The sequence below is a fragment of the Tursiops truncatus genome, chromosome 5 (genome assembly GCF_011762595.2).
Source record: "Tursiops truncatus isolate mTurTru1 chromosome 5, mTurTru1.mat.Y, whole genome shotgun sequence".
Taxonomy (NCBI): Eukaryota; Metazoa; Chordata; class Mammalia; order Artiodactyla; family Delphinidae; genus Tursiops; species Tursiops truncatus.
This window is the reverse complement of record NC_047038.1, coordinates 20,443,071-20,467,894: the sequence shown is the minus strand read 5'-3', so window position 1 is coordinate 20,467,894 and position 24,824 is coordinate 20,443,071. Positions and strand designations below refer to the sequence as shown.

General features: G+C 40.4%; 1 protein-coding gene across 3 annotated transcripts in view; it reads right to left on the bottom strand.

Moving 5' to 3' along the window:
* PRDM5 (PR/SET domain 5) overlaps nt 1-9,553 on the bottom strand; it is a 223,117-nt gene extending 213,564 nt beyond the window's left edge. Inside the window, exon 1 of one of the 3 annotated variants that reach the window (XR_012331893.1) lies at nt 9,011-9,553. Coding sequence is in view for 2 of the 3 variants with exons in the window: in XM_019928070.3 (XP_019783629.1) it covers nt 9,011-9,103 (93 nt within the window). In the remaining variant the exon portion in view is untranslated. The remainder of the gene's footprint in view (nt 1-9,010) is intronic. The other 2 variants (XM_019928070.3, XM_019928071.3) reach the window with 2 other exon arrangements.
* Nucleotides 9,554-24,824: the final 15,271 nt, after the last annotated feature.

Sequence of the window (24,824 nt, the reverse complement as noted above, 5' to 3'; positions counted from 1 at the left end):
TTCACACACACTTACAGACTCTTTTCCAAGGGCCTCCCCATATAAGAAAGATTGGGGGACAGAAAGAAGGACAGAGAGACTCCTTCAGTAGTGCAGAAGGAGAATAGCAGCCGCTGCAAGAATGCACAACACCCCATACCTCCTGCCCTTATCTTTCTCTCATATTAGGAGAAGCCTTTAGCTACTACAAGAACGTAGCAAACTCTGTCATCTCCAGGATACAAATAAAGATCAACTGCTGCTGAAGGAAGCAGTACAGGCTCAGGAATTTATACCACAACCTCAAAGGATTCTTACCATTGGGTGAGGGACAGGAAACACTCTCCCACAAAAAAACCAATCACTGATACAAGACACAAGTTTGGCTCCTACGGGAAAGAGAGGTAGGAATGCTATGGAAACTCAACTCCCAGAGCTCAGGCTCATAAACCCCAGATAAGAGTGAAGCTGGACCAAGACAGAGAACAGAGAGAACGCAGACCTCAAATAACACAGAGGTCTACTGTGGGGGAAGGACAAGGGCGTGGCAACTTGGTGAGAGAACCCCACTATGATGCAGGCACTCAGGGGCAGGAGAAAGCTGAGAGTAGAACAGAGACACTGAGAAAAACCTGGAGCACCCCGGCCACCACCCTAATCACAAGGCAACTCCAGAAGAATCTGAAGCCTGGGGTGCACTGAAAGTAACAAAAACAACAACATAATGCAAACCCACCTCATCTCCTAACTAGGTTGACCCAAACTCCCACACTAAACAGGATGACAAAATAAAACACGTGCATATTTCCGAACATAAATACTATTTACCACACTCTGATTGTTTCACACCTGACACTGGCATTACAATACTGACATTGTATTACTGGCAATACAAAAATAAAAACATACAAGGAAACAAGGGGAAAAACAGCAAATTCTGAAGAAACAGAGCAATCAGCAGAATCAGATGCAGAAATGACACAGACATTAGAACTATCAGACAAGGACTTTAACAATAACTATGGTTAATTTGTTAAAGAATGTACTAGAAAAGGCAGATAACATGCAAGAACATAGGGGAAATATCAGCTAAGACATGGAACCTATAAGAGAGAATCCAGTGAAAATGCTAGATATAAAATCATGGTTTCAAAATTGAATTCCTTTGACAGACTCACCAGGTAACTTAACACAGCTGAGAAAAGCAGCAGTAAACTTGAAGGCAACAGAAATTACCTAAACAAACACAAAGTGGGAAAAGAAAAAAAAGAGAAAGAAAGCAGAACAAAGAATGTAAGAGCTGTGAGACAATATCACATCAACTGGTCTGACATACATGTAATTGGAGTCCCAGAAGAGAGAAAGCTTATGCCAGAAGTAATATTTGAAGAGAAAATGGCTAAAGATTTTCCAAAAATGATAAAAGACATCAAACCACATATAAAATAAAAAAGCAAGTTTTAAAAAAAATTTTAAAGACATCATATTCAAACTGTTAAAATGCAAAGAAAACGAGAAAAACCTTGAAACTAGAGGAAAAAAGATTATGCGTGAAGAATGTAACTTACAGCAGACTTCTTGTCAGAAACTTTGTAAAGTAAAAAAAGAACAAGTGATATCTTCAATGTAATGAGAAAAAAAAAAAACCTGTCAACCTAGAGAAGATATCTTTCAAACAATAAAGCAAAATATTTTTTTTAGAAAAACAAAAGCTGAGAAAATTCACTGCCAGCAGACTTGTAATACAAGAACTGCTCAAAGAATATGACAGCAGACAGAAATATAACTCAAAACAGAGAAATGAAGAGCTCCAGAAATGGAAACAAAGGTAAAGAACACAATTTGCCTTATTTTTTAATTGTTCTAGAAGATAACTGATAGTATAAAGGGCAAAGAGTAAAATGTACTGTAAGGTTTATAACACACAAAATCGATGAAAATGATGGCATAAAGGATGGGAAGGAGGAATTGCCGGTATAACAACTATATCTCACTGCCTTTTTGATATCTGTTGTCTAACAGACCTGTCAAAATCAACATGCCTTAAACCAAACTGCAGATCTTCCCCATTTAGACCTGTTGCACCAAAATCTTCCCCTATCTCAGCCGCTGGCTGACAAACCAATCCTCCCAATTTCTCAGGCTGAAACCCTTGGAATCATCTTCCCTTTCTTCCACTTATCTCATCAGCATATTCTATCTTCAAACTACACTTCCAACACTGCCACTATCTTGGTCTAAGACACCATCACCTCTCACGTGGATTACTGCAAAAGAATCCTAATAAGTCTCCCAGTTTACACATTCACCCTTTGGTCAACTATTCTCCACACAGCAATCAGGGTGATCCTGATAAACTCAAGTCAGATCACGTAACTCCTCTGCTCAAAACCCTGCAGTGGCTCCCCATTTCACTCAAAGTAAAGCCAATGGCTTCACAATGCCCCAAAAGGCCCTAAGAAATGTAGGTCTGGTACCCTTCTCTTCACTATCTCTCTGACCTCCTCCCCTAGTACTCGGCCCCTCGGTTAAGTCCATTCCAGCCTCACCAGCCTCCTTACTCCTGGAACACAACAGGCAAACGCCCATCTTAGGGCCTTTACTCTAACTGCTGCCTAGAATGTTCTTGCCCTAGAAATGTTTGGCTACTTTCCTCCCATCCTTTAAGTCACTGCCCAAATTTCCCGGCTAGTGAGGATTAACTGGACCAACCACCTATGTAGGAAAACATCCTCCCACAAATACACACAGTCTGCCAAGTCAACAACACCCAGCTCTACTTTTTCTTTTCTACAGCACTTATCCCATTTTAACACAGTGTAAGACTTTTCTAATCGTTCCTTGTTAATTTTCTTCTCCTCTCACGAAAATGCAAGCTCTGCAAGAAGCAGAATTTCTATTTTGTTCACTACCGTATTCCAAACAGCTGGTACCAATCTTGGTAATAAACATTTACTTAATAACTGTGTAAAACAAGATCCAAAGAAATGAAAATAATGTCCTATCCTCCGCATAGAATATGTTCAGTTATTAAAAATAACAAATTAGAGCCAAAGCAGATTACCTAGAGGGATTTCTACGAGATACTGCTGAATGATACTCTTTTCTCCTTTTTGTAAAATCACTTTTTAAAAGTGTGTGAATAGGTATGCGTCTGTACTCATGGAAATGAGCATGGATGAAGCATTTTATCAGTATATTGAAAAATAATTTTTGGTTTTCTTTTTTAAGTGAAAGGGATGTACGGAAGAATCTGAGTTCCAATTCTGACTAATCCCCTTGTGATAGAACCTTCTTCACAGTGTCCTCATCTATAAAACAAGGACAACAACGGCCACCTCGCAGACTTGTTGTAGGGCTTAAATACAAACTGTGTAACACATCCAGTAACTATTCTGTCACTAGCAACTAGCCCAGTGCCTAACAACTGCAATTGCTCAATAAATATTTGTTGAAAGAATTAACTGTAGCTGTTATAATCACACACAAAAACCAAAATCTGAATCTGTAATAACACCAGGAAATACAAAGCTGCATTGAGTCACTCTTGTAGAGTGTAAATGTGTGAACACAGAAAAGAGAGAGCACATATGGCAGGCATCGATGGTGACTATTTTCCCTCTGATTATGTTTCCAGATTAGCTATCACCAGCCACCAGGAACCGTAAACAAACATCTACTGGCAGAATTGTAGCCAGAGCATAAAGACCCATTATTTCTCCAGGAGAGTCACCTTCTGAGTGGATCAACAAAACACCTTCTTCCACAAAAGCTAGTCTTCTTGCATTAAAATGTATGCATGGTGATTCTTCCTCCATGCTTTTACTTACTTCTCTTTGGGGGTTTTCTCTTTCCCATATGTTTTTCTAACCCTATACAACTTGCCTCATTTTTTTAGCTTCTTGTATTTTCACGAACTCAGATTCAAACCCTTATTTCAGTTATTTTTCTCTTGGGATTTCACCTCATCAAATGTCTTTGCTACAAATCCCTCAAAGAGAACCAAGGTGCCTGCCTTGGTGTGAAGGAGAGGGAGAGGGAGATGGTGCTGTGGAAGGAAGAGGAGCTTGCAATACAGCTGTGAGCAGCAAGGTTCCCAGCAAAGCTTCTCTGGGCTTCAGTGTCATCATCTGTAAGATGAGAAGGTATAAGATGAGAAGGTGCAAGCTGGATTCCCTCTGAAGTTCTTTTAAACGCCATCATTCCGAACACCATCAGAATCTATTATTTCCTATTCCACTTCTCATGTACATATTTTCCCTTCCTCTTTATAAGGGAACCACTCACCCAGGCTTTACTGCATGAATGCCAACCTTGTTGATCTCTGCTAGAATCAACACTGAAAACAAGGCAGAAGAGTCATCAACATGGTAGATCTGCAATGCGTACATTTTATTGGGACCAGTATGTGAGGAAGGATGCACTGTAAAATGTTCCACGTAATGTAGACAAGGAAGAATTATACTTTGGAGCTGTGGTAGGATGTATAATGGCCCACGGAAAACGTTTACATCCTAACCCCTAGAATCTGTATGTTACCTTACATGGTAAAAGGGACTCTGCAGATGGGATTACATTAGGGACCTTGAGCTGGGGAGATTACTCTGCGTTATCTGGGTGGACCCAATCTAATCACAAGGGACCTTGTAAGAGGAAGCAGGAGAGTCGGAGTCAGAGAAGGAGATGTGATGACAAAAGCTGAGGTCAGATTGATGTGGGGTCATGAGCCAGGGAACGTGGGCAGCCTCTAGAAAACTATAAGCCAAGAAACTAAACTCTCTTTAGAGCCTCCTGAAGGAACCAGCCCTGCCTGCCCATCTTAGATTAATATTCTCCAGAACCATAAAATAATAAATCTGTATTGTTGTTGTTTTTCGTTTTTCTTGTTTGTTTGTTTTTTTTTTTTGCGGTACGCGGGCCTCTCACTGCTGTGGCTTCTCCCGTTGCGGAGCACAGGCTCCGGACGCGCAGGCTCAGTGGCCATGGCTCACGGGCCCAGCGGCTCTGCAGCATGTGGGATGTTCCCGGACCGGGGCACGAATCCGTGTCTCCTGCATTGGTAGGCAGACTCTCAACCACTGCACTACCAGGGAAGCCCAAATCTATATTGTTTTAAGCCACTAACTGTGTGATAGTTTGGAATCAGCATAGGAAACTAATGCCTCCATGCGGCCAATAAGTTGTGTCCTGAAAAGAAGCTGTGGATAAGATCCTAGGGTATTTGGCAAGTTTGAACTAGGAACCTGCATTTGTTCAAGAGAAGAGCAAAGTGTAATGGGAGACTGCCCTAGGGTTCAAGGGCACAGGATGCCACTCAGGAGTCCCTAAGGCAAAAAGGCACAGGGATGAGAGGGAGGGAAGCCAGGAACTGAGCTACCCCAGTGGGGTCAATTCACTTGGCTGGTGTGTATCAAGGGACCTGAGCCTCAACAATGCTCCACCAGGAGGCTCCACACCTCCATTCACTCTCTAATGCATCACCCCGTTTCTTTCTTTCACTTAACACATGCTGCAACTGTCTTGGAAATCTTCCCTTCCTTTACCTGTTTGCTACGTCTCTCCCCACACAAGAACACAAGCTCCATGTGGACAAAGACCTTGTCTGTTTTGCACCCGTCTGTATCCCCAAGGCCTAGCACGGTACTGCCACACCTGAAAGACTAAAAGTCAGAGGGAAAGAAAAACCAACAGCCTACAACAAACCTCAAGGAAACGAAGAGTGGTAGTGGTATATCTGCCACCTTAACCCTTTCCATAAAATCACAGAATCTGAGAGCTCAAAGAAATCTTATGGTTTACCTCTCCACTTTCTGAGTTCAAACACAATGTCAAACACACCACCGCCTCGTTAATCATATAAGCCGGCAATGAAAAATATGGTCATGATATAAAAAAATGTAATGTAGTGAGATGTTTACATAACTTTTCATCGTATGTATACTTCCTATATTAGCTTTGAGTACCTAACATTAATTTTAATCTGCATAGTAACCTAGAATTCCACATCTTTTTTACAACATTAAACTGTGCTCATGAGATAACACATGGCAAGCACTTAGAACAGGGTCTGGCATGCTCAAGTGTTAAATCTACTGTTTTGTATTATTTTTTATCTTATCCTTAGCAAATTGCAATGCGTATAAATGTGAATGAACTCAGGCCTCCTTTTTCTACTCTAGGGCTTTCCAGCAGACTCTCATCCATTCTTTCTCCAAGAATAATGGCTCACACAGAAATATCTACCAGATGACCCTCGCTTCGTGCAATCTCTAAATTTCCATAATGGCAAGAAAAGGAAAAGAAGTCTTTCCCATTTCTTCTTCTTGTCATTTTGTAGATTTTATACAAGGGAAAAAAAAAAAAAAAGCAGCGGCGGCACCAGGCCTACAAAAAAGGACAACTGCCAAGTAAACACCGAGTGGGACTAAGGTGGAGCCAGGGAATTAGGTGACTCTGCTGCAGGGACTCCACGCTAGGAGACTCCACACAAAAAGGGGTGGGTCTAGAATGGGATTAGGGATCCCATTGGTAAGGGAATCCCCAATCAATATGGTGAATGTAGCGCGGGTAGAGGGTCTAGCAAAATCCCCCAACCTCAGTACAGCTCTGGATTAGATTCTCTGAACTGAAATCAACAGATGACGTGAATTGCAACTGTTTTTGAAAAACAGAATTGTTAGACAAGCATACGTGTTATAAAAGTGTGATAAAACTTCTGTGATACATTCCAAAATTTGTTTAGAATAGAGAACATAAAAACTTTTAAGTAAGGTCCTTAATAGAGCTGCTGAAATACTTTTTCGCAGACCCTCTGATTAATGGCCAGAGTTAAAGCTAGTACAAGGTAACTTCAAAACTATTTAAGCATAGAGAAACTATATGCAAACTGGTAAGGGATGCACTGATATTCATATTAGCTTTACAGTACAGCTAAAATCTGCTGGAATAGCTAAAATCAGCTTCAGCTTTGTCCTCAGCTTCTGGAAGGCAAAGGAGCTGAAGCCTACTTCAAGGTCAGTTCTGGCATCAATGAACCTGTCAATGATCAATGACCTTATGATTATCTTGTGATCACCACTAACCTATATCACCAATAGTATGTCATTTGGATTTATTGCAAACATCTGCATATTCTCTTGAACTATAGGTAAGCATTCTAGATGTGACCTGGATGAAACCATGCGTTTTACGTGTTGAAGTTACACAAACCAGGAAACGGTAAGTATCTGTAAGTACTGCAATGATAAAATGCAATAATATATGATTTTGGAAGCTGTTCATTCTACACCCCAAAATAATTTAAAACTTCCAAGTAACTTATTTCATGGAAAAAGAATGTGGAATTAATAAAAATATCAAAAGAACATACATCGGCCAGCTGTTTCTAAAAACCTAAATAATATAAGGCAAAAAATAAGGATAATTTAATAATTCTAATATTTGTACCATTTTTACTATATTACTATTAAGAACATAAAACAAAATAATGTTTAAGAACTGTGTTTAACTTTTAAGTACTTATATTCAGTCCTGAGACCTTCAAGAAAAATCCATTTGGGAATTTTCATAGCTTGTGAGAAAATTAAAAGCAGAATCTCAACTTCTGCTTTGAAAGAACGTTGAATTTAACATTTACCCTTTTGGCAAAAACATCTATTCAGATCAAGTGTTTACACCTGCTTTTCTCCTTTGCGCATTCTCCCAAACTCCCATTTGAAGGAGTAAATACGGGGTTTATTGTTTCCAGTTTTACCCTGGGAGATACTTACAGACCCTGCTGTCACCTGTGCACCTTTCTTCACCTGCTCCTTAGGTGAGGGGGTGGGGAAAGACTCATACTCAGATGAAAGACATCCTGGTGTCCCCGGTGCATCTTGTGAACCTCTTGTTAGCCCACCGTAACTGAACAAGCCTGCTCCTGCCCAAACCTCACCCCTACACAGTGGGGGTGAGGGGTGCTGGGAAGCTGGCAGAAACAGATCTGGGAAGGACATGAGCTTTGGACTAAGAAACGATGGGTCTGAAGCCTAACTCACTAACTCAGCAGGAAATTTAACCTCCAAGTACTTCTGCTTTCTCCTCTCCTACAAGAGGATTAAGACTGTTCTCACAGGAGTGCTGTGCCAGTGAAGTTACTAACAGAGGTAACGCAGCAAGCATGGGCCCTAGCACCAAGTATCTGCTCAGTAAACGCTGGCTCTCATGACCCTGGGCATTTCACCACTGCCTCCGTGATTTCTGATTTCACACATCCTTTGAAACGGCTATAACACAGGTCTCATCGAATCCAAAGACTTGGTATTGTCCAGTAATCTCTCTTCCTAGGCCTTTGCTTTCAACATCCAACATTCCCAGGCCGTTCCCTTAGGGCCACTGCCATGTGCTGGTCCTACTCACGTGTCTCTAAATCTCTGGAAGGAAAGATCCGAGGAAAATCCAGAAAAGCTGAGAAAAAAGTTCAACGATTCATGCATTATCTAGCTGGCACCTCCCAGGATTCACATTACACATTTTGGAAGGAAGGAAAGAACTGCGGGGTGTCTGAATGACATGCTAAGGCCTGCGTTGAGCTGCGCTCTGGGCAGCTCCCCGCAATCCCCACAGGGAAAGTGAGGCATTCCCTACAGGAAGAAAGGCGGCGATGGAGCTCGTGCGCGCCTGGGAAGACACCCGCCCACGCGTGCCTCTGCCCACTCCCGGAGCCGACGAAGAGGGAGGCTCCATCCCGACTCACTTCCTGCAGGGGAGGAAAGACATCTTGCCGCAGGGCGGCCGGCGGCAGTTCCGCCTCTGGACCGGCCGGCTACAGAGCGCGCCCCGCCGACACCTACGTGGCGCTGCCCGCTCGCGAGGCGCGGCGGGCGAAGGCCACCCCCGCCGCCCTAGCCTCCCCGCGGGGCTCCCGCCCGGCCCGGCGAGGGACGACGCGAGTGAAGCCCGCGGAGCCCCCGGCCCGGCGGAGGGGCGAGCCCGGGAGGCGCAGGGCGCGCGCCGGGAGCAGAGGCGCGCAGGCCGCCGCCGGGTCACCCACCTTTCTTACTCTGCGGGCCGTGTAGAGCCCCATCCCGTCCTGAACCCGGGAGGACTTCAGGGAGAACCTGTCCGGCACGTACATGCCCAGCATTTTCCCAGCCGCTGCCGCCGCCTCGCTTAACACCGGCGGTCTGCGCCCGGGAGACGACACATGGAAATTTGGGGTGCCGGGGTGGAGGGGAGAGGCCGGCGGGGAAGGAGGAAATGGAGTTTTCCTCCCAGAATCCCCACCTCCCCGCCGATTCCAGGATCCCCCGCGGCTCAGCCCCTCCTCGTCCCGGGTCTAGCTCGGCCCGGAGCCGCCGAGGCCGCAGCTGCCATTGCTGGCGCGGGGGCGTGGGGGGCGCGGGCCCGGGCGCTGCGGGCGCCGGGACGCTGCGGGCGCGGGGACGCCGCGCGCTGATTGGCCCGAAGTTAGCGGCTCGGACCCGCTCCCGGGCGTGGAGCCCGGGGCAGGGCTGACCCCGGAGCTTCGAACCCGGAGGCCGGGGAGCCGAAGCGACCCGCCCGCACCGTGCGCCCCGCGCAGCCGCGTGCGGACCCGCCCTTGACCAGCTCTGGGTTTTGAGTCTCTGAGCTTGTACTCCCAGTCGGCGAATTTTGCACTCTTCAGATGCAAAACGAAATGGGCCTTGACCGAGCTGGGGCCATCCTCCAAAACAACTTTAGAAGTTCTAGTCCGAAGGCATACTTACTGCCTAACTACTGAGAGCAGTCCCCGGGGTCTAGGAAATTTTAGTCCTTTTACATCTGAGTTATGCATCTTTGCTTTATTTCATGCTTGTTTCAGAGGTTTGAACACATAGGGGACCAATAAATATGTAGATTAACGTTCAGAGAAAGCGGGTATAAGCAGCCTGCAGCTAATCCATTTCAAGTTAACTCAAAATTTGTCGTGAACAATTGAAGTAATATTTAAATCCAGCAGAACCTAGTTCTGTTCTGGTGTCCTAATCCCTGGGAAATTCTTATACTTTCAAAGATGAGCTATTCCTGAGTCCTCTCTACCTTGAAAATCACCAGACCAATTCCAGATTTTCAGACATAGAGCAGTGGAGATGGGGGAGATAAGAGGGAATGACCGAACGAATAGTGGAATCTGGAATCACGGCCGTGAAATAACACCATAAGTCTTCTTTTAGTGTTTTTGCGGTATACGGGCCTCCCTCTCACTGTTTTGGCCTCTCCCGCTGCGGAGCACAGGCTCCGGACGCGCAGGCTCAGCGGCCATGGCTCACGGGCCCAGCCACTCCGCGGCATATGGGATCCTCCCGGACCGGGGCACGAACCCACGTCCCCTGCATCGGCAGGCGGACTCTCAACCACTGCGCCACCAGGGAAGCCCCTTCTTTTAGTGTTTTTAATGAAGTTAGTAGGTATCGATCACAGTGGCGCTCAGAAAGAACTTTAGAAGGATGTTTCATCTTTCAAGAGGAACTGGGTGCTCTCTACTCATTTCTCTTGATATTCTTGATAATTTTCTACTCTGGGTTCTTTTCTCAGGAACTGTTTGATGTTTCCAATAAATATTTGATGTTTCTTATAAACTAATAGTAATAATAATAATTTTGACAAAATTAAAGGCCACACTATTAAAAAAACGCAACTGAATACATTTTAAAGATCTTATTGGCTTTATGCAACAATTCGTGGTTTGGACAACATACAATCTCGCAGATAGGAGCTCTGAGGAGCTATACAAAGTGAAAGGCTTTCACGGGTAGAAGGAAGCAGGAACGAGGAAGTTATACCAGGCAAAAAGTGGATTGGCTATTGCAAGGTACCTTTCTCTTAGGGGATGGTGGAAGTCTGTTAGGCACATTACCTAACTAATGCTGAACAGGCACCTCCCAATTGGCTGGCTTAAGCTTCCATTTCTAAATGAGCCAAAATTGTAATTAAGTCTCAGTTTGGTGATGGAGAGTTTAGCATAAGGGACTCCATTTGGGGCCTGTTGTCTTGTTTTCAGCAACACACATGGAAATGATTCCTTAGTCTTCTGGACTAAGGAAAGCTTTGGAACACAAACAGTTCCTAATCTCCTAAGTAGGAGAATTTTATTAAAGTTTAGAAAAAGGTTTTTGAAAAAGCATTATGAAGAAAATCATGTAATAGCAATATTTGGAGATTTTAAAGAACAGAATAAATAAATGATCTTCTTTTTTTTTTAAAACTGAAGGGTAGGTAGCTTTGCCAGGGGTGAGAGGAACAATGCCTTAATCATTCTTTGAGTTTTGATCTCTTTGACCTAGCATTAAAGATATCTAACTTCCTGTAGGTGGATATGAATTAATAAATAAACAAAGTTTGGGGGAAATTTGAAATTAGATGGCCTTGAAACATGTAATAGGGATTCAATAAATATGTCTTGATTAGAAGTCTATTCTGAGGCTAATCTGAGATTTTCAAATTAGTCAACAGTGAGCCTACACTCCAACTGTTGTTCCTCAGAGAACCTGGACCAAGTAGGTTTTCCTGGAATCCTTTAAGCCAGTGCTAAAATAAGGCCAGACCAGGTCCACTGGGCCCAGCTGGAACCAGACCACCATCCAGAGGGTGGCCGTGGCACTTTCCGCAGGGCGCTCAGTCCTTTGTCACACACAGCTTTTCAGCCCTGGCCCTCAAGCCACCCTGGCTCCTCAGTCAAATGCTCTGCCATGTCTCTTTGGGCACAAAAGTTTCCACAGTTTTTGATCACCAGAGAGAAGAAGAAGTGTTTTCTGGACTTGGTCTGACGCAAGCCTCATTCGCTGATGACCTTGCTTTGGCATAGCTCCCTTTTCATTGCTGCTGTGTGTCTGGGGAACAAAGTTGTCAGCTCGAGAATGCTCATCTCTCTGAATGTAGGCATCTTTACTAATTAGGAAGCAGTAATAAAAATAAATTAGTTTGTGATGATAAATCTGAGATTAATAAAATGAAAAACTTTCTAGATCTTTTATGAATCTCTGTCAGAGATTTTGTTACAACTAATGCAAACAGTGTATTTCATTAAAGCATGCAATGTTCTGTTTATTTGTTGGAGTTTTCTGAAGATCTACCACCTAAAACATAGGGAACAGCAACAAAAAGCTCTTAATAATAATCTCTCTTACAACACAAAAAAGGATATGTGCTTGCCCGATGAAAATGCACCATACTGACCGGAAATTTGATTTTGAAGCCTATAAGACAGTAGTGGTACGATGAGTCATTTCTTAAAACTTTTAAAGCTAGAAAGTGACCTTTCAACATTGTCTTTGAAAAAAGGGAAATTAAAATTCTGCTTTATATCAAGAGTTTAAATCCAGTCTTAAAAAATAAGAAAATCAAAATATTGACATTAAAGTACTACCATGCACCTGATTTACTTATTATAGAAAATATTGCACTATCTTGAGACAAGAGAAATGACTCCAAATACATTTCTCCTTATTTTCAAATTTGCTTTTGGAGGAAACTTTTTTCATTGATATGCCTAAAGCAAGCTCTAGTTATTGAATTCAAACTTGTGTACTGGTGCAGTCCTTGTTTTTCATTACAGGGGAAGATTTAATTCTATAATTCTGTAATAAATAATTATTTTACCACACATACTGTAAAATCTTTTGATTGTGTCTCAATTATTAATGACTGTTTCCAGCTGTCATGGTGGATTAAAAGCCTGATAGGAAAAAAATACAGAGGTTTATTTATCTTTAGTTTCCTGAGAGTCAGAAGGACTTGTAGTGAATGAATATGAAACCAAATTTCCCGAGCAGAAAAGAATAAAGATATATTGGTTTGGCCAAAAAGTGCCTTCAGTTTTTAAGTAAAATAAAAGACACATTTTTCATTTTCACCAAGAACTTTATTGAACAACATATTCACCGTTTTGTTCCACTACCTTCTGCCATTTTTCAGGCAACTTCATAAATCCATTTTCCCAAAACTTTTTGAGCAAAGAACTGTTCCAGGTGGGTGCCTTTTACAAGTCTTCCAGGGAATTGAAATTTTTTGCATTAAGAGAATTTTGTAAGGACTTAAATAAATGGAAATCCGAAGGTGCAATGTCTGGTGAATATGGTGAATGAATCAGAACTTCCCAGCCAAGCTGTAACAGTTTTTGCCTGGTCATCAAAGAAACATGCGGTCTTGCGTTATCCTGATGGAAGATTATGCGTTTTCTGTTGACTAATTCTGGATGCTTTTCGTCGAGTGCTGCTTTCAGTTGGTCTCATTGGGAGCAGTAGTTGTTGGAATTAATCGTTCGGTTTTCAGGAAGGAGCTCATAATAGAGGACTCCCTTCCAATCCCACCATATACACAACATCACCTTCTTTGGATGAAGACCGGCCTTTAGTGTGGTTGGTGGTTGTTCATTTCACTTGCCCCGCGATCTTTTCCATTCCACATTGTTGTACAGTATCCACTTTTCATTGCCGGTCACAATTTGTTTTAAAAACAGAACGTTTTCATTTCATTTTAGTAGAGAATCGCATGCAGAAATACGGTCAAGAAGGTTTTTTTCGCTTAACTTATGTGGAACCCAAACATCAAAGCAATGAACATAACCAAGCTGGTTCAAATGGTTTTCAATGCTTGATTTGGATATTTTGAGTATGTCGGCTATCTCTCGTGTGGTATAACGTTGATTGTTCTCAATTAATGTCTCGATTGATCGCTATCAAGTTTAACTGGTCTATCCAACAGTGGAGCATCGTCCAGCAAGAAATCTCCAGCACGAAACTTCGCAAACCACTTTGGACACGTTTGATCAGTCACAGCACCTTCTCCACATACTGCACAAATCTTTTTGTGTGTTTCGGTTGTGTTTTTACCTTTCTTGAAATAATAAGGCATAATATGCTGAAAATGTTGCTTTTATTCTTCCATCTTCAATATTAAAATGGCTACACGAAAATTCATCAATTTTGATGTCTTTTTTTAAATGCACGCTGATAGGACAGCTGTCTCATACAATCTAAGAAAACTGCTTTGAATGAAGTGAAAGACAACTAGGTGCTACTAGAGCCATCTTATGGAAAAAAAAGAATGAATCTTTTGGCCAACCCAATGTTTTCTGTGACTCAAAGAAAAAAGAAAAGAAAAAAATCCTTAAAAATAAAATCTGGGGTGGGGTTGTTGAAGTCTTGCACTGAAACCATCCTCTCCATAGCATTGATTCCACAGTAGCAATAGTGCCATGAAAGATGACGCTGAAACCTGAAAAAGTCTGCACATTAAATTTTCCTTAGTCTCTTTGTTGTGAATGACAACACCAAAGACTTGTATGCAGTACCAGAGAAAAATCATAAAATTCTTTAATTAGAAGAAAGCTGGAAGTTGTTGGGACTACAGTGAGTGATGTTACAAAAAGAAAAGCCAAAGAGTGAATGAGTGGTCCTCTCACCCCAAAAGTCAGATGCTGTTCATGGAGCAGTTATGGAAAAGTAACATGAAGCTGAAGTAAAGTGAGAGGAAGAAACCAAGAAGGATAATTATTTCCATGTATTGAGCCTAGTATATGCCAGAAACTGGACTGGATAGGTTCTTCCTATGCATTATCTTAAAGCCCTAACAGCCCTACCATAACAGCCCTGCAAAGTAAATGTCACTCACCCCATTTTACACACAAGAGAGAAGTGATTGATCTTAATCAATTTCATGAATCCATGAAGCGGTGGAGGTTAAAAAATTCAGGACTTTGTTTCCGATGTCCTTGATTCTACCTCCAGCTGACTCAGTCAGGCTCACTCTCCAGTTCCACTTCCCATTAGGCTTAGCAGCACCTCCAGAACAAGCAGAACTCTCCGTCTTTCTCTCTCCTTCCCCTTCCCCTTCCCCTTCCCCTTCCCCTTCTTCTCTTTCTCCTTCTACTTTTCTTTCATGTCCCCTCCCAATCCACCTCCACCTCCTCTAGAACTGGGCAGAAAATTTGACTGGCCAAGGTCAAGTAAATAGTTATCCCGAGGTCAGATGCTCCAGTGTGATCCAAATGACTGTGGAGTTATATGATTCTCCAAAGATATCCCCTCTGCAGAGAGGGCTGTAAGATAAGACGCTGCTTTTACAGAAAGTTTCTCTGAACCTGGCAGATATTTGGAGGCTTTGCCTATTTATAACCACAGCCTAGCTCATCGACAAATTTTTAATCCACAGAAATGATAATATTTAAAAGATTCAGTAATTAACCAAAAAGCAATACCAATGCTCTTGTTTGTCAGAACCACTCAATTTGTTCTACTGGTTTCCCTTTTCCCTCACTAAAATAAAATAGTTACTGAACTATTATTAAAAGGGGGGGAGGGGATCACCTTCTTAATATACCATTCCAAATGAGTAAGGAGGAGCTTAGTTTAAGTGATCATTTTCTATAAACTCTCTGATACTATGCAGAGTAAAAATCATGATAATAATAATAATAATTGTAATGTCTTACTAATTACTTAGCACAGAGGCAAGAACCAACTTTTTCCATAGAAAATGTTATTTCAAATAAACATCACAGTTGAGTGCTGATGTCTTGGTGACCTCTCAGTACAAAGGGAAGCATACACAACCAATGATGTAATTCCCTACTGAATTGGGGTCTCCATAAGGCCTCCTCTCCGCTGACTGTTTCTTTCTTCTTACATTTGGCAGATTGAAGTTTCACATAGTATTTCATCATCAGAAAGGTAAGTTTCTAACTGAGTATTAATGCAATCATAGCAAATTAATACTGTTTGAAGATCATTCATTTTAAAATTTCCTCTGTAGTTTCCAATTGCAACCAAGTACCATATTAACATATGTTTACATATGAATGAAGAACATTATTTTTTACTTAGCCTTTTAGGTGAGTTCAGGAAAATAATGTACATCAACATTGGTTTACCTAGTTTCAAAGTCTTTGTAACTGGCAATGGTATATGGATGTCACTTATTTCTAACACATCAACAAAATTTTCTGTTGCTGAAATAGGTCTGCAGATCTTAAGCTTTTATATCCAAACCTAACTTGTGAAGTATAGTGTTTAAATAGAATACGTGACTGAAATAAGAAACAATATATTATTCTGAAAGTTACTAATACTGCTTGCCCTGAAGGTAACTTAAATCCTGTGTTATAAGAAACTTGTCAACATATGGAAAACCAAATTGGAAGGCTTCTGGCTGTGTGACAGGTGTATTCTCTGGAGAAAAGATACCCCCCAAATTTTAAATAATCAAATATGGCAAAAATAACAGATTCTCTTATATCCTTGGGTCAAATGTTTCCTCCGTGAATTATAAGCCAGCCAGCCTTTGCACTGCTGTTCTCTTTGCTTGAGGAATTCAGTTATTATGAGTCTCTCTTTATAAAAGGCCACTATGCAGCTGTGAAGAAAAAACTGGCATCACGCTGATTCCTCAAGTCATCATTTCTGAATGTTTCTGCAAAAATTTACCGCAAAGAACCTTAGGCCAGAAGGAAGCAAAAAGACTTTGTAAAAAATCATACATATCGTGCCAGAGTCTCTGCTAAATTATACAGGCTACCCACAAAAATAGCTTCTGGAAACCTCTTCCTCCAGACATAGCTGCCAGAAGAGTGTCCCTCCATTGCTCCTACCATGGGGAACTCCTTTCTATTAGGAGAGCTTCCCAGTCTCTCTGTTGGAGTGGCGAGGAGCCATGGAAACAGCAAGAATTTTGGAATCAGGAAATATGGAGTTCGAATCAAGTATTCAAGAAAAGTATTAACATGAGACCATAGGAAAGGTTAATAACCACTTGAGAACGCTATTTCCTTGTCTGTACAATGAGGATGATAATGCCTATTTTGTAGAGCCCCAGGCACAAAATAGGTTCAAAATAAATGGAAGTTATTATTATTATTACCATGGACCAGATCTAAGTTTCATAGCTACATTGCAGCGTTCTTCACCAAGCCATCTGGAGTTTGCTATAATGACACAGAAGTGAATCCATTAACTTGGACTGAGGCACAGGGCAGCCCCCAGTCATCCTTCCAGGGCAAGAATGATGTCTTTAATATCTGTATAATGCGGGCTATAAGACAATGCTACTTCTGCAGAGACAAGCCATACCCTAAAAATTCCCAGTGAGAATTTGTAGGAAACTCTTTTCTTCCCTGGGCTCATAGATCATTTGTGTCTCTCAAAGGGGAAGAAAAGAAACCTACCAGTAGTTAAATTCTGTTAAACGTATTTTGTTAGTTTGGAGTCCTTGATAATATTCCCAATTTATTTAAAACTTCGTAAGTTCTTCAATTTTTAACTCAAATTATGTGGCATACATTTAAAAAGTATATCCTTAAGACCATTATATATTCCTGCAGCAAGTATTTCTAGAACTCCTAACTATGTGCCAAGCATAAGGAACAAGCAATACAAGTTCTCAGACTTTGCAAACTTAAGAGCACATGAAAATTTCACTGTAACGCACACTACTTCAGGTTGGGATGAGGAAAGAGGGAGCCTCTTTAATGTGCTACAAGGGATGTCCCATGCAGTCCTTGTTGCTGTCCAGTTGGAGACAGAGAATTTGTGGGGAAATAAAGTCTTGCTGACAAGGAGGCTTCAACAGCATTTCTGTCACTATAGCCTTTATTCTACTAATAGAAAGGGAAAGAAATGGAGAAATGGAGCAGTCACATTAGAGACAGAGCACTGTAGTCTTGCAGGGACACAGCAAGCATCCGGCAGAGTTCACAGGACAGAAGAAAGCCTTTCCTAAGCATCAACTGATAACAACAGCATTAATACCTTGTATTTGCGCAAGTGCCCAAGCAAAGAGGAGACTCGGCTGCAAAATTCCTGAAGGTGAAAGTTGATAGGACATTTTAACTGGAAAGAACAATTATGAGGTACATATTAGACATGATTGACACAGAAGAGGATTCACAAGGGCCGGAACTGATTCTTTACACACTGGGAAATGGGAAGACATGGAACAAATACTAGAACCCAACAGGTACATAGCATATGTAGTAAATTGTACACACGGCACATGATATACTGGTGTGAGGAATAAACTGAAGTTTGTTCTCATTGAGAGAATGAGCCCTATCACCTTAAATAGATCTTTCATTAGGTACTAAAAAATTCCTCCAAAATTAATTAACCATCAACACAGAACTGAATGACCTTTACCCATGCTTTGCCATAAAACTATGATGCCCAGAGTAAACAACACATGATCAGCAACACGCCTCGAAAAATTCTGTCTACATAGGACTTAAATTTTTCTGGATATGCTGTTACTTTGAGATTTAGAAAAGATAATTAAAGTCAACACCAAAGAAATGGAACCATTTGGAATCTTTGTAATAGTTTTCACACAATGAGAATGTGGAGATGAAATAATATGAGTTAATCTTAAAACTATTTGGTCCATTTATTTTGAATTCCTGGGTCCAGTTATTTCACATACATTCCCCTCTTCCACCCTCTATTTCCTTTCGCTTTTCCTGCCAGTCTCCTGGAGCTCCACTGTTATTATATGCTATAAAAAATATTTTACTCATGCAATTGAAATGCTCTTTAACTTTCAAGCTCAGTAGGAGAAAATATAGAGGTGTTTAATTCTCCAATTTTTTTATTTTTTCATGGGAAATGAAAGTCAAAATCTGAAAAGTAGCAACCTGCAGTAAAACATTATTTTTCTTATTTTCCCAATATGTCAAAATGGCATCAATTTCAAATGCTTTATTACACTTAATCCTAGCTAATTTAAATGTCCAATTTCTCAATAAAACACGAATCAGGAAAGGTCAGTATCTTTGCAAATGTGATTCCAAATATTGCCCTCAGATAGTGTAACTAAATTTCCACTCACTTCACTGGGAGTTATAAAAAGTACATCTGAGGGGAGAATTTGGCCCATGAAATTTAAAATGATTGTAGAGTAAGTAAAATATTTCTTATGCTTATGATTATATAGTAGCTGTGGAAATTTCAAAAGGAAAACATTAAAAGCCTATAATATAGCAAAATTCAACTAAAAAGAACTTGTTAATTCATCTAGCTTTGAAGAGTTTTAACTCATTTTAAAGAAAACAGCTAATAAAGAATGCTTTATTCATTCATTCAAAAATATTTATTCATACCAACATCAATTTTTTCAAAGGATAAGTATTTCCTAGCCCAATAATATTAAATATGGCAATTAGCTCTAACGTAAAATCTGAAAAAGCTCCAACTATTGCCTATATTAAGAAAGAAAAATTTGGTCCATGTAAGATATTTAGTTACAATCATATGATCCTCACACTTGTTCTAAGAAGACTAGAGATAAATATTGAATAACTAAAATAATTTTAAAATTACCAAAAAACTGGCTTTCATTATTTTTAATCATTTTCTTTACTGGATTCATAAGCCAAAGTTTATTTTAGACCTCTAGTGGTACAACCTCACTCTGTTTAATCACTCCAATTTTCCTACTTTAGAAATAGTCTGCCAGAAGGAAAGAAATCATAAAAATCAGATCAGAAATAAATGAAAAAGAAATGAAGGAAACGATAGTAAAGATCAATAAAACTAAAAGCTGGTTCTTTGAGAACATAAACAAAATTGATAAACCATTAGCCAGACTCATCAAGAAAAAAAGGGAGAACACTCAAATCAATAGAATTAGAAATGAAAAAGGAGAAGTAACAACTGACACTGTAGAAATACAAAAGATCATGAGAGATTACTACAAGCAACTCTATGCCAATAAAATGGACAACCTGGAAGAAATGGACAAATTCTTAGAAATGCACAACTGCCAAGACTGAATCAGGAAGAAATAGAAAATATGAACAGACCAATCACAAGCACTGAAATTGAAACTGAGATTAAAAATCTTCCAACAAACAAAAACCCAGGACCAGATGGCTTCACAGGCGAATTCTATCAAACATTTAGAGAAGAGCTAACACCTATCCTTCTCAAACTCTTCCAAAATATAGCAGAGGGAGGAACACTCCCAAATTCCTTCTACGAGGCCACCATCACCCTGATACCAAAACCAGACAAGGATGTCACAAAGAAAGAAAACTACAGGCCAATACCACTGATGAACATAGATGCAAAAATCCTCAACAAAATACTAGCAAACAGAATCCAACAGCACATTAAAAGGATCATACACCATGATCAAGTGGGGTTTATTCCAGGAATGCAAGGATTCTTCAATATATGCAAATCAATCAACATGATACACCATATTAACAAACTGAAGGAGAAAAACCATATGATCATCTCAATAGATGCGGAGAAAGCTTTCGACAAAATTCACCACCCATTTATGATAAAAACCCTGCAGAAAGTAGGCATAGAGGGAACTTTCCCCAACATAATAAAGGCCATATATGACAAACCAACAGCCAACATCGTCCTCAATGGTGAAAAACTGAAAGCATTTCCACTAAGATCAGGAACAAGACAAGGTTGCCCACTCTCACCACTCATTCAACATAGTTTTGGAAGTTTTAGGTACAGCAGTCAGAGAAGAAAAGGAAATAAAAGGAATCCAAATCGGAAAAGAAGTAAAGCTGTCACTGTTTGCAGATGACATGATACTACACATAGAGAATCCTAAAGATGCTACTAGAAAACTACTAGAGCTAATCAACGAATTTGGTAAAGTAGCAGGATACAAAATTAGTGCACAGAAATCTCTGGCATTCCTATATACTAATGATGAAAAATCTGGAAGTGAAATCAAGAAAACACTCCCATTTACCATTGCAACAAAAAGAATAAAATATCTAGGAGTAAACCTACCTAAGGAGACAAAAGACCTGTATGCAGAAAATTATAAGACACTGATGAAAGAAATTAAAGATGATACAAATAGATGGAGAGATATACCATGTTCTTGGATTGGAAGAATCAACATTGTGAAAATGACTCTACTACCCAAAGCAATCTACAGATTCAATGCAATCCCTATCAAACTACCACTGGCATTTTTCACAGAACTAGAACAAAAAATTTCACAATTTGTATGGAAATACAAAAGACCATGAATAGCCAAAGCAACCTTGAGAAAGAAAAACGGAGCTGGAGGAATAAGGCTCCCTGACTTCAGACTATACTACAAAGCTACAGTAATCAAGACAGTATGGTACTGGCACAAAAAGAGAAAGATAGATCAATGGAACAGGATAGAAAGCCCAGAGATAAACCCCCGCACATATGGTCACCTTATCTTTGATAAAGAAGGCAGGAATGTACAGTGATGAAAGGGCAGCCTCTTCAATAAATGGTGCTGGGAATATTGGACAGCTACATGTAAGAGAATGAAATTAGAACACTCCCTTACACCATACACAAAAATAAGCTCAAAATGGATTAAAGACCTAAATGTAAGGCCAGAAACTATCAAACTCTTAGAGGAAAACATAGGCAGAACACTCTAGGACATAAATCACAGCAAGATCATTTTTGACCCACCTCCTAGAGAAATGGAAATAAAAACAAAAATAAACAAATGGGACCTAATGAAACTTCAAAGCTTTTGCACAGCAAAGGAAACCATAAACAAGACCAAAAGACAACCCTCAGATGATTGGGAGAAAATATTTGCAAATGAAGCAACCGACAAAGGATTAATCTCCAAAATTTATAAGCAGCTCATGCAGCTCAATAACAAAAAAAACAAACAATCCAATCCAAAAATGGGCAGAAGACCTAAATAGACATTTCTCCAAAGAAGATATACAGACTGCCAACAAACACATGAAAGAATGCTCAACTTCATTAATCATTAGAGAAATGCAAATCAAAACTACAATGAGATATCATCTCACACCAGTCAGAATGACCATCACCAAAAAATCTAGAAACAATAAATGCTGGAGAGGGTGTGGAGAAGAGGGAACACTCTTGCACTGCTGGTGGGAATGTGAATTAGTACAGCCACTATGGAGAACAGTATGGAGGTTCCTTAAGAAACTACAAATAGAACTGCCATATGACCCAGCAATCCCACTACTGGGCATATACCCTGAGAAAACCATAATTCTAAAAGAGTCATGTACCAAAATGTTCATTGCAGCTCTATTTACAATAGCGAAGAGATGGAAACAACCTAAGTGTCCATCATCGGATGAATGGATAAAGAAGATGTGGCACATATATACAATGGAATATTACTCAGCCATAAAAAGAAACGAAATTGAGCTATTTGTAATGAGGTGGATGGACCTAGAGTCTGTCATACAGAGTGAAGTAAGTCAGAAAGAGAAAGACAAATACCATATGCTAACACAAATATATGGAATTTAAGAAAAAAAATGTCATGAAGAACCTAGGGATAACACAGGAATAAAGACACAGACCTACTAGAGAATGGACTTGAGGATATGGGGAGGGGGAAGGGTAAGCTGTGACAAAGCGAGAGAGAGGCATGGACATATATACACTACCAAACGTAAGGTAGGTAGCCAGTGGGAAGCAGCCACATAGCACAGGGAGATCAGCTTGGTGCTTTGTGACCACCTAGAGGGGTGGGATAGGGAGGGTGGGAGGGAGGGAGGCACAAGAGGGAAGAGATATGGGAACATTTGTATATGTATAACTGATTCACTTAGTTATAAAGCAGAAACTAATACACCATTGTAAAGCAATTATACTCCAATAAAGATGTTAAAAAAAAAAAAAAAGAAAGAAAAAGATGGGCTTCCCTGGTGGCAGAGTGGTTGAGAGTCCGCCTGCCGATGCAGGGGACGCAGGTTCGTGCCCAGTCCGGGAAGATCCCACATGCCGCGGAGCGGCTGGGCCCATGAGCCATGGCCGCTGGGCCTGGGCCTGTGCTCCGCAACGGGAGAGGCCACAACAGTGAGAGGCCCGCGTACCGCAAAAAAAAGAAAAAAAAAAAAAAAGAAATAGTCTGCCAGCATCTCGGCTTGAAATACCAACTCCCTGTTTACCAGATATCTTGGATTTATTTATTTATTTACCTATTTATCTTTTTTCTTTTTTTTTTTTTTATTGTTTGGCCATGCCACGCGGCATGCAGGATCTTAGTTCCCTGACCAGGGGCCGAACCTGTGCCCCCTTCAGTGGAAGCGTGGAGGCTAACCACTGGACAGCCAGGGAATTCCCCAGATGTCTTGGATTTAGATTCACTTTATTCCTGTCTTGCCTCTTCCCATGTCACTGGCGCTCTCCATAGTTTAGACCCTCGAAGCTCCACATCTATTATAATATTTATATAACATCCTTACTTTAGCTTTTTTTTTTTGCTTGAATGTACTGTAGACGTCACTGTTAAATTAATATTCCTTACATATTTTCTTGACACTCCTTTTCTCTAATAATTTGAGTAAGTCCATATACCACCTGGATATTTCAAATCCTTTTCCTGAAATCAAAAGGCTGTCCACAATATGGTTCCATCCTACCCTTCCAACCTTAACTCCCTCTATTCTTTTAGAATCCCCTATTCAATTAATTCCACTTATTCTCTCTTCTCTCAGACATTGTGACTGCTGGCTCAATGTCGTGCTTACATTTTTTCCATTGTCTGAAATGTCCTCTTTATTATTTTCTTCTCATTTAACTTCTACCACCCTTCACAGTCCAATCTGTGTTTCTGCTTTTCCATGAAACCATTTCTGATCATCATAGTTGGAAGTGATCTCTCCTGCTTTATATAGCCATGGTTTGTTTTGTTTATTCCTTCGTTTGGCACTTAACAATCATTGTCTTACATTGTTAGGTGTGTGTGTGTGCCTGTGCATGAGCATGTGTGTGTGTGTGTGTGTTTCTCTGTCATATTTACCTAATACTATTTTAAGGTCTTTGAAGGCAGATACTATGTCTTACATATTATATCCTTATTTATCTAGCATCTTACCATAAAGATAGTGCCACAGTCCAGAGTGAGGCAGGTCATGCATTATACAGTCTAAGGGGCTTCAGTCACATCATAGTTAGTGTGAATGGCTCCATCTGGAGCTGTGCAGTGCACCACTGGCATGGTCATAAATGCCGACCTGCTTGCACATAATATGGCATCGACTTAATATTTACCCATGATTTCTACCTCTTGTGTCATTTCTCTAATGTTTTATAACAAAAAGTTCTCAATAGTTCACTACCCCCAATCTACAGGGATGAGAACACAATGCTATATTTCTAAGCATATAGAACACTTTGTAGCAAGTACCCTTTCTTTCCAAATTCCCTCTCCTCTCTTTCATTGGTAAATGCTGTCAAAGCAAGTTAGCCCTATTGGCACCCAGGGTCAGACTAGGAATCTTATACCAAGGACCAGGCTCTCTTTGAACTTGACCTTGGAAAAATTAGAAACTTTGTTCTCAACGTAGATCTGTCTCTACTTTTAGCCTTACACTATTTGGTAATGTCAAAAGACAGGACAAATTTCAATCAATACTTCACACCATCTTCTAACATCACTATGTATAAAAATGAAAACTTTAACATTACTAGGAGAAAATATAGAATAACTCTATGACCCTGGAGTGAAGAAATCCTTAGTAAAGAATAATTTTTAATGCAAAAAATCAATACAATGGAGTACATTTGTTTAAAATTTCTGAACAATTCAAGAAATCATTACAAAATTAAAAGATAAACTATGGGCTAAGAAAAATATTTGCAATATGCATAACAGACAATATGTCAGTAAGAAAAAAGACAAATACCTGAAAGAAAAATGGACAAAAATGAAAAAGTAATTAATAGGAGTAATAGGCCATTAACAGGATGGCTACCTTCTTTAGTAATCGGGGAAAAAGAAATTGAAGCAACAGTGAGATAACACTTTTTGTCTCATCAGTTAGGCAAAAACCTAAAAGCTGAGCACAGCCCCCAAAGTTGGTGAGGTATGGGGAAATGGGTGCTCTCATA